A 10,217-nucleotide genomic window follows, 5' to 3' on the forward strand; every position below is an offset into this window, starting at 1 on the left:
ACTGCTGTGAACAAGAATATATCATACATCATTAGTTGATTATATTTTGTATTAATCATCTTTATCTGTAAATGTATGTAGTAAAAAGCAGAATATTTGTCTTTGAGATGTAGAGGAGTAGAAGTATAAAGTGGCATAAAATGGAAGTAATCATAAGTTATGATTATTATAGTTATGATTTTGTTCTTATTATAAATGCTTTTATTGTTTAGTTTTTTTACCATGTAAAGTGTCTTTGAGTGCCTTTTAAAGCGCTACATAAATAAAATGTATTATTATTATTATTATTATAAGTATAGTACAAATAAAGTATGAGTACTTTAAAAATTGTACTCAATTACAGCACTTGAGTTAATGTACTTTGTTACATGCCACCACTGATCATATTTAATATATGAGTTTAATCATAAAAACAAACGTGTGTCTCTTATGTTAATAACTTGTATCATCATGTATATCATGTCAATGTTTTGATGTACTTTGTGTTTATTGTTTTTACTGTTGTGAGAAAAAAGTGTGTGTGTGTGTGTGTGTGTGTGTGTGTGTGTGTGTGTGTGTGTGTGTGTGTGTGTGTGTGTGTGTGTGTGTTTAGCCTTTTGACTTTGCGTTATAATAATAAACTAAAACAATAGAAATTAAAACACATTTATCTTGCCTAAGATTATATTTATTGTCCAATAACCATTTTCATAACAAGCCATAAACACAACTTTAAACAAACTTTTATGATTTTACTTTGTAAAAAAACTACCGGAAGTCACATCTCTGTCTCGCGGGTACCTTGACGTCACTGCGGAGAATGTGCGCTCGTTTTGTTGTACGGGGTCAGTCGGGGCGGGACACCTCCCAAGATGTAATCCAACGTAGTTAAATCAGAATAAACATGAATGTTTGACATCTTATCTTCGTCACATTAGAAGATACTTCTGTTATAAAGCAGTGGTTCTATTATCGGACTGTGTGGTTGTAGCGCTGACGTGTTCTGACGGTTATACAACCTCAAATCACACAAACATACGAGAAAACCCGCTTTAATGCATCGTCTGTTGGTTTGTATCATATGCATGTTTGTACATATGGTCTCGTGTGGGGATAAAGACATTTAATAGGTTGTGAACTATTGTGACATTTTAGCTCAAACACGCAGTAAATCGTAGTTAATATCAAACGAACGTCCCTCAACCGGGTTATCGCACCACGGCGGGTCAGTGCGTTTGTTTTATGACGTCTTCACGTCCCGCGGGCCCGGGCGGGGAGGTGAAAGGTTCAAAACAAGCAATGTGCGAAGTTTGTACATCGAGACTTTCTGTCATTTGGCGAGTCTGCAACTTTTTAATGTCTTTATTCTTCGCTCTTGCAACGTATGTCCAGGTGAGCGTTTAATGCATCCTCTAAAATCATATTCATCATTTTAACTTTTTAACTTATTTAACATTCTTTACTGTTTCATCACTTATTCATAATACTTGTTTATTTGACTATGTCTCTTGTTTGCACTGTCCACTGTGCTGCTGTGTCTGATCTACTTCAGGTCAACGATCCGGACGCAGGGGTGTGGATGGTGAGCTCACATTATTCCACATATTGTACATTTTATTTATGTAATTTACTTAATAACTCCTCGTTTCCGCTGCAGGTTGGTTACGGTGTCCCTGCAGTCCTGTGCGCATGTGTTGGCTTCAAACCCCACGTGACAGGTAGACAGATAACTGTGTTTGTATATAAATAAAACATTTTAGTAAATGCATCCCCTAATGACAAATAAAACCTTATTAAACTACCTTGAATCCAGCTACTTTCTGAGACTTTCCACTTTTCACATGTTCCTGTTTTCCTGCACTTGAACGCATCTTATTTCCAGCTGTGATAGCGCCACCACGTGGCCGTCTCGTGACGGTGCAGCTCAGTACAGTATAGAGACGCTGCAGACGTGGGTTCCTCGCTCATGTGTCGGTTTCCTCTCTGCAGAGACGTTGCCCTGGAGGCGCGTGGCCGATCTCCACGTGCTGATCTCCAGCGCCGTTGTCTCCATGTTGGGATGGAGACTCTGCAGAGAGAGAGTCACTGAGATCCTCCAGCAGGAGGAGGGCAGGTAGAGTCTGCAGCTCTGTGGCGATCTGACACGTGTGAACATCTGTATGCACATGTTTGCACCTCAAAATATGAATATGTACATTTGTATGAAATCACAACACATTGAATGAATGTGGACTGGTACATGTGGACGGATGGATGTTTATTATACTGATACATACAGATGTGTATGTATGTATGTATGTTCATACAGATGTGTATGTGTGCATAAGAATCTATATCATTGTGAAATGAATGTATTTCTTCCTCCTCCTAGAGAATGTTCTGGTCTCATGTTGACGACTGTTTGGCTGCTCCTGTGTCGTCACTCTGGGAGGTAAAATGAAGACGTAACCAGATGTATTTCAAATCTGTCTTAAAGTAAAGAAGATCTAATGTACTTCTATGAAACATTGTTTTAGTTTTTATACCCATGATGTGTGTTTTTTACTCCTCTCTTGTCCGTCAGGGCTCCGGTCGGGACGCTCAGAGTCTCAACAGCTGCTTCCATCACAGTGTTCCCCTTTGTGGCCTGGCTTTACTACTACATCCACCAGGAGCTGAGATCAAACTGGCCTTCACACTGTCAAACTGCTATTTAGAAAATACACTTCTTCTGTATTTAGATTAAATATTCCTTTTGATACGTTATGACCAAGAACGCTGCTTCAGTGAAACCTCTTGTAGTATCATTGAATCAAGCTAAGTGGTGTCATCTAATGCTGTGTCTTTATGTTCCATTTCATTTTGTTTATTATTTAATTTGTATAATCTTTACATCAAAGTCTATTACAACCATGATTTTTGTTTTTGTTTTTGTCTTAAAGTCCAGACCTTAATCTTCTGTCAAATGAAGCGCAATGTATAAATAATATAAAATATAAAAAACAAAGTGAATCATAAACATTATTTCTTTTCATTGTACATGATTTCCCGCCCTCCAGGGGGCGGCAGAGAGCACTATGACTAACAACACAACAGAAGAAGATGTAAAACACGTCATTTCCGGTCTTGAGTAACGGCTACCTGGTCGCTGATTCGCTAATCACGTATTGTAAACTTTGTCGCCGCTTCCTCGTTGGAGCAGCGGTTGGTTCTGTCAAGGTCCAGACATGGCGCTGAGTGTTTTGTCCCACAGCCTGGGATGCCGGTTGTCTCACAGTAACGTTAAACTCCTACAAATAAGGAGCCGGATACAAACGGTCAGGCTCGCGCACGGTCTCTTACGGAGAGAAACCGGACCGGAACACAAACTGTCACCGCGAGCTCACTGCTGCCCGGTAGGTCAAAGTTAACGGACGATGTCAGGTGTAACACAAGACTCCATTCAGAAGTATAGCAAATAAACGTACGCATCGACTTCCGTTATCACTGAAAAACACACATTCAACGTTTTAACACTAATTTCTGTTGAACTTGATATTAAAATATAATTTTACGTTTTAGTGCGTCACAGTGTATTTTTACAGGTGTCAGGTTTGAGTAAAACACTTATTTATTTATTTTTATTTTTTTCTATTTTATTTAATTCATTTTGCGGTTTTTGTTTATTTTTTCACGGTTATTTGTCTTTTTTATTTATTATTTACTTTATTTTTATTTGTTTATTTATTGCGGTCTGACAGGCCTAGTTTTTGTATCTGTGTTTGGACCAATAAAAACTTCAATGAGCAAAAATTAATAATAAATAAAACACTTAATAATTGAGAGACGTCTCCAGTTCCGCCTCCTGTCTGTCCGTCACACAACACCTCGTTAAAGTAGCGTCTATTTGAATGGACGCCTGTGTGTTTCTATAACCACTAAAGGCTCGATGTCGTAGTGTAATGAGAGGATTTTAACTCGTTTCTCCTGTGTTTGCTCATTAACAGGTGAGTGTGAGTCAGAGTCAACACTCCAGAACATTGTCCTCGTTACCTCCGCCGCCTTCATCAGGGCCGAAGAAGAAGAAGTCTGGGGTAAGATTAAGACTCACAACGTTCATGTTTATGTGTGACATGACTTCTCTCTAATGAAAGATGAATGAACTGAGAAGTAATGGAAATAGAAAGGACTCTCATGTTCTTGCAAAGTATTGAGATTAAAGAAATATTATTTAAAAATCTATTTATCTGATTCAACATGTTAATAAAAGACCTTTTATCTCATATTTGATGAGTTCTACATCATCAAAACATATCAGTAATTACCTAAAACACACCAAAAATAATATGTTTTAATAATGAATAAAAATGTGTTTGCTTTTAATATGAAATACACAGATGATGCTGAGATATACAAAGGACTGTGTACAATGTGTATGTACTTCTGACACATGTGATGTAAATGATTTGATGCATTTTGTATTTTTTTAAATTTTGCTTTGAGATAAAAGATAAATGTTTATTAATACACTTTATGATTCAAATGTATGTATTTATTATGATTTAACACATTTATTTTTTTTGCATTTTTACCACAAATTAGTGACCATATGTCCCCATAAAATAATTATAAGTGGGGAAAAAAACGTATTTCAAGAACCATATTTGGCACTTTATTGATTTTTTAAAGATGTTTTACTTTGTTGCCAGTAAATATATACAATATAATATAATGATTAAATTTGGACAATTACATGAAAAGCAGTCTGATTTCTTTCTGAGGACAGACAGAATATTTACGGTTTATTCTAACACTTTAAATAAGTTCATTGTAATCTCTGTTTTAATAACAACCTCCTCAGAGTTTGTTAGAGAGGAGAACATCTGGGAGAACATTAACAGAGCATTAACAGAACATTAACAGAGCATTAGCATAAATAACCATCGTCTATATGATTATAGATTATTATATGGTTTTTATTCTGCCTCTCTGAAGCCGGTGACGTGGAAATCTTTAGCAGTAACGTTTGCTATCGGAGGCACTCTGCTCGGAGGGATGAAATATTTAAAGAAGGAGAAGGAGGAACGTGAGTATTTCACTGCTTTAACGTGTGAAACAAGTGAATGAATAATAGTGATTCATTCACTCCAGTGTAACAGACGGATGAAGATCTAGTCCTGAATGAACGGCCTCTGCTCTGAGTCTCTACTTGACTGTCTGCAGAGATCGAGAAGGAGCGGACCAAGTCCATCGGCCGGCCGGCGCTGGGCGGTCCGTTCTCGCTGATCGATCACAACAACAAGCCCAGCAAGAGCTCCGACTTCCTGGGCCAGTGGGTGCTCCTCTACTTCGGGTTCACTCACTGCCCCGACATCTGCCCGGACGAGATCGAGAAGATGATCGAGGTGGTGGACGAAATAGGTGATGGAAGAGGACCCGTGGTGAACGATTCAGCGCCGGGTTTCTTCTTCTTCTTCTTCTTCTTCTTCCTCAAACATCGTCTTCTTGTTTTGTTCCTCAGATAAAATAAAGTCTCTTCCAAACCTGACACCGATCCTCATCACCATCGACCCCGACAGAGACACGGTGGAGGCCATGGCTGCTTATGTGAAAGGTACAGGAAGCTCCTTCCCTCTCTTCTACGTCTGTTAATCAACCATCCGCAGTCAGCGTCACTGATACATAATCCATGTTGTGTGCGCTTCAGATTTCTCCCCGAAGCTGATCGGTCTGACGGGACCAACGCCTCAGATCGAGCAGGTCTCCAGAGCCTTCAGAGTCTACTACAGCCAGGGACCGAAGGACGAAGACAACGACTACATCGTGAGTGAACACCTGCTCGCCGCTCCTCAAACAACGATGAGAAGATGACGCACTAAACCCTTTAACCCTCTGCAGGTGGATCACACCATCATCATGTACCTGGTGGGACCCGACGGAGAGTTCGCGGAGTATTTCGGACAAAACAAGAGAAGCGCGGAGATCAGCAGCTCGATAGCGTCGCACATGAGGAAGTACAAGAAGGAGAAGGGGGCGGCGGCCGATTAAGAGCCCTCTACGGACCGACGGGTCCGATCGCTGCTGATGCGTATTTATTCTGGACTCTCTGTGGGACGAAGCGTCTGCAGCAACATTCCTTTTAAAGCGGCCGTGTGCAGCAGAAGAGTGGCGGCGTGAAACGGGCCGCAACGAGTGCTTCCTGTTTGAAAAGAGACGCACGAAGTCACCTCCAATAAGATCCAAAGCTCTGATTTATGATGGGAATAACCTGTGATTTGATTTTGTGATAAAAATACAAAACACAGCCCCGCGTCAAATATTTTATTTGTGTTTGATCGACCGTCAGTTCCAAACGCTTCAGTGGTGAACTAGTGATCGGGACCAAGTGACAGGCTCAGTATGTGTGACTCTGGAGACACCCAGTGGTCACAGCGGGAACGACACAACGGCGTCCTGCAGCAGCTTCATGCTTATTGTTAAATGTTTACCGGAAGACAGAATGTATCAGAATAAGAGCTGTGAAGAGACAGACTTCTAAAGATAATAAAAAAGTGAAATTGGGAAATGAGAAATTGGATTTCTAAAGGAATCTGTTTTTACAGAAACTGGAAATTAAATTCTTTATTAAGGCGACCGATGCCCTAAAACACAGGAGAACATGAACATGATACTAAGTGACCTCATGTGTTTAAACTGATATATATATATATATAAATATATATACACACACACACTTCAGTGTCAGTATTTATCAGTAGTTTCTCCGTCAATTAACGATCAAATTTAACGATTAAAATCCAGTGTTCACGTTGTGAGAGAACGTTTGTTGGAACGTTTTGATGGTAAGTAGTATTTGTACGTAGCGATGAGACGATGGAGGGTTTCACGGTGGATAGACGGTGAAATAGTACACAAGTATTTATTCCTCCATCCTTTATTTATTAAGGGTGACCTTATTATTTAAAATTACCTTATTAGTTTGGTTTCTCTGAGATGAAATGAACTAATGAGCTTCTTATCTAAATGTAAGGTAAAGTGATTCCAGTGTGTTTCGGTGCCATTTTAAGAGGATGACGTCATTATCGTCCAGAAAACTGTTTGGATGAAGAGTGAAAGCTCAGCGTGAAGGACGACTTCATCCGCTTCACAAACCAACAGTTTGACTCAGTTTTAAATTTCTATCTTTCGACCAGAAGCAGCAGCTTTTAAGAACAGACGGATGCTTTTTGTGAGGATTTGTGCAAAAAACCCTTCATTCCTTTTGACTGAATGTTTAATTCAAGGCGCTGCTCACCAGAGAGAGTAATTGCTTTGCGCCGGAGGTCGACCTCTGATTGATCGTCTCATTAAGCTGTTTGCTGGAGGAGGCTGAAGACTTCCACTTCTAGTTTAACGAGGAAAAAAAACAACCTAAATCTAATATTAATATTTCAGAGCCGCGTTCAAAAGCAACATTAGATTTATTCTGACCCGGCCTTGCCGGCAGCCGGTATTGATTTATTAATATCTTTTGGTGCCTGCGCACCTGTCGCGCTCCTCCTTTTAGAATCGGGATTAGAAACGCAAACACAGCAGTTGTTTCAGCTCTGAGCAGCTCGACAGACACGCCGTCACGAGGAGCGCTCGGAATGGAACTCATTCATTCATGGATCGATTCATTAGTGTTTGTTTTAACACTAAAACTGTATTCAGTTTGTTTCCTATGCGCCTGTTTCAGACCACAGCAGGTGTCACAACAGAAAGCAGTTTCCTGAAACGTGAAGTAGTTTTTGACTTCATAGTCCTAAAAAAAAAATACACAAGATTATTTCAAACCTCCTGTTAGGTCTCAGTGAGAGTGTGTCCATAAACATAAGTAGTGTGTTCACTATGAAAAGCCCCAATACTCTCGTATCTGTACGGTCAATGTGAAGCTATACCTAGCGTCCCGTTAGCTTAGCTTAGCTTAGCACACAGACTGGAAACGGATGGAAACGGCTAGCCTGGCTCTGTCAATCAGATTTACCTTCTCATACTGAGCTAGAGTCTTTGTAGCTTCTGCTAGGCAGCAGCTACTCTACTGTGGATGACGGCAAATGCTAAAACTTTGGATAACAACAGCATAATGATTAAAGATGAGCTGTAAATCTGAACAAATTAATGTCCGTCATGCTGCAACGTTAGCTAACGTTAGCTGGTCGTTACCGGTGGCTAATGCTAGCCACTGTGTGTTGAAATGAGCACGTTAAAGTGACGTTAAAGTGACGTTCCAAATCACACACTTTTTCTTGTTCCTTGCAATAATACTGCAGCTGCACTCACCGAGTACACACTGTTGCAAGTACAATCGGCACATACTACTTCTTCGTAACGTTGCGTCTTGAACTGTGACCCTCTCGCTCGTATATCCGTCACGCTAACGTTTCAAATGAGCGGCCATCTTGTGGTTCTTCTTGTCTCTTCATTGTGGGTCAGAACAGACAACAAAGCACGCTGGCTTTGCAGCCAGATGCGGTAGAACATCCTGGTATTTGTGGCGTTCTGCATTTAACACACTGTGTATTGGGACATGCTAACTCTTTCTGGCACGTTAAATAATTTGGCGCACGTTTTGCAGCACTTGCTGTTGGTTCAAAATGACGGTTTGGATTCACACATGTGACCGGTGAAGAAGCTGGATTTAAACCCTGTGCATCTTGTTTTGTGATTCAAAGACAACTGACATGATTAGATGTTGTTTTTTCTTGCAGTAGCTTCGCTTCCAGGCCGGTTCTCACCCCCCCCCCTTTGACCCCCTAATCCGGTGCAGATGCGCTCGTCATCGCATCTATTTTCCCTCCCGGGGGGTGAGGCGTCGACCTCTCTCCCGCACTAGCGGCTCATGAGGGGATTTTCTCCCCCTGCCTCTTCCCTTTCTTGTCCCCTGACCCCTTGACTTGACGTCCCGCGGCCTCCTCGCAGTCCAACGTCCACGCAGACATTTGTTGCCGAACCGAGGGGGGTCGGCGGTCTGTAAGTCTTGTCTGCCCGCAGCCAATTATAATCGCAGCTGTCGCCAGACCTTCAAGTGACATTAAGAGGCTATTAAATCAGCACCAATTAGACCGTCTGTGATGCACTGCCAGACACATCGTACCGCTGGTTTCCCTCCAGGACGCCTCGTCGTCTCCTCCGCTACGAGGAGGAACTGCAAGAAGTGCTTTGTAACAAGCGAGGGTGAATAAAAGTACATGTGGATAAATCAGAATATGAAATGGTTTAGTGCCAAGTACGTTACACATCCAAGGAATTGGGAAAGGTGATTGCTGCATAACAATAAACACTAGTGCAATAGTACAAGACGTGAAGGGTTGACACTGTTCTCAGGAAGACTAATAAGATGCAGTAGTTGGATTGAGGCTTGAAAGTAACGCATTGCACTAGTCAGGAGAAGATGAAGGCTTCATATTACGGTATGTTCTTGCAGTATTAGTTAGATGGAATAGTTTCTTTTAGAATTTTACTAACTCAAAAGACACACAATGCAAACAAAAACCGGAAACACCGATTTTTAGTTCATAAATTCCAAAAACAGTCGATGCTACAGTTGCTGTAGTGCAACACGGTGGAGTCCTTTTGTTAGGGCTGAAGTTTGCTTGATCACAACTATGACGGTAAGGGTTTTTGGGGTAGAGAGGTTTTTGGGGTAGAGAGGTTTCCAAAGCTATCTAACCACCTGACCAGCTGCTCTGTCCAGGAGTGATACAGTTTGCAATCTTGGTCCGGAGTGCGAGGCCACGGCGTGATTGGTTGATGTCTTTATCCGCGGTGCGAAAACCTTGTTCCCAAATAAATGATGTTGCTTTTTCGGCGCGTGATATTCAGATTCTGTGTGAAAGTATTAAAACAACAGTTTGGAAACGATGCGACTTAATGAGCCCCCTCCCGGTGTGGTAAGGCCTTCAGACTCTTTTTCGCCGCCTTCAAAGCTTCCAAACAAAATGCAAATAATATGACACGTCACAAATGAGAGATTTCAAGCAGACTTTACAGACAGCCTCAGGTTTATTTTAATCTGTTGGCAGATTTGTTTTGACAGACGTGATAAAGATACTCCACATAAAATCACTAAAAACACTGAAATACACTGAATAAAGAGGCGTTCTGTAGCATCTGAACAATGTTGCTTCGACTGGTTCATCCGTCTGGAATGTGGTAAATGTTGCCCGGCTGCCCTCAACACAAAACCCAAACAGTCCCGAGTGATCAGCCGGGCTCTCCAGACAGCCAGAGCCAGAATTTCAGCGATGCCCTAACAGATC

The 10,217-nt window shown here is 41.2% G+C and overlaps 2 protein-coding genes across 2 annotated transcripts; both read left to right on the forward strand.

Moving 5' to 3' along the window:
• The first annotated feature begins 927 nt into the window (after positions 1 to 927).
• Positions 928 to 2,947, forward strand: tmem220 (transmembrane protein 220). Its single transcript, XM_068725758.1, has 6 exons — positions 928 to 1,371; positions 1,532 to 1,561; positions 1,637 to 1,697; positions 1,969 to 2,092; positions 2,351 to 2,410; positions 2,543 to 2,947. The coding sequence occupies exons 1-6, from the start codon at positions 1,222 to 1,224 to the stop codon at positions 2,673 to 2,675; spliced, it is 558 nt and encodes a 185-aa protein (XP_068581859.1). The 5' UTR covers positions 928 to 1,221; the 3' UTR covers positions 2,676 to 2,947.
• A 159-nt stretch (positions 2,948 to 3,106) lies between these two features.
• sco1 (synthesis of cytochrome C oxidase 1) lies at positions 3,107 to 6,241 on the forward strand. Its single transcript, XM_068725835.1, has 7 exons — positions 3,107 to 3,353; positions 3,945 to 4,031; positions 4,933 to 5,023; positions 5,161 to 5,358; positions 5,459 to 5,551; positions 5,645 to 5,760; positions 5,836 to 6,241. Exons 1-7 carry the CDS (start codon positions 3,186 to 3,188, stop codon positions 5,983 to 5,985), a joined length of 903 nt encoding a protein of 300 aa, XP_068581936.1. The 5' UTR covers positions 3,107 to 3,185; the 3' UTR covers positions 5,986 to 6,241.
• The last annotated feature ends 3,976 nt before the right edge of the window (positions 6,242 to 10,217 follow it).

This window comes from Cebidichthys violaceus, unplaced genomic scaffold (genome assembly GCF_023349555.1).
Source record: "Cebidichthys violaceus isolate CVI_PGR_0920_01 unplaced genomic scaffold, fCebVio1.0.p SCAF_36, whole genome shotgun sequence".
Lineage (NCBI taxonomy): Eukaryota > Metazoa > Chordata > Actinopteri > Perciformes > Stichaeidae > Cebidichthys > Cebidichthys violaceus.

Excerpts from the sequence above, each read along its gene's own strand:
- tmem220 (XM_068725758.1), top strand. The coding sequence starts at position 1,222 with ATGACGTCTTCACGTCCCGCGGGCCCGGGCGGGGAGGTGAAAGGTTCA. Across the intron at positions 1,562-1,636 it reads CGGACGCAGGGGTGTGGATG|GTTGGTTACGGTGTCCCTGC; the intron begins GTGAGCTCACAT and ends TTTCCGCTGCAG. Across the intron at positions 1,698-1,968 it reads CTTCAAACCCCACGTGACAG|AGACGTTGCCCTGGAGGCGC; the intron begins GTAGACAGATAA and ends TCCTCTCTGCAG.
- sco1 (XM_068725835.1), top strand. The coding sequence starts at position 3,186 with ATGGCGCTGAGTGTTTTGTCCCACAGCCTGGGATGCCGGTTGTCTCAC. Across the intron at positions 5,359-5,458 it reads CGAGGTGGTGGACGAAATAG|ATAAAATAAAGTCTCTTCCA; the intron begins GTGATGGAAGAG and ends TTTGTTCCTCAG. Across the intron at positions 5,761-5,835 it reads ACGAAGACAACGACTACATC|GTGGATCACACCATCATCAT; the intron begins GTGAGTGAACAC and ends AACCCTCTGCAG.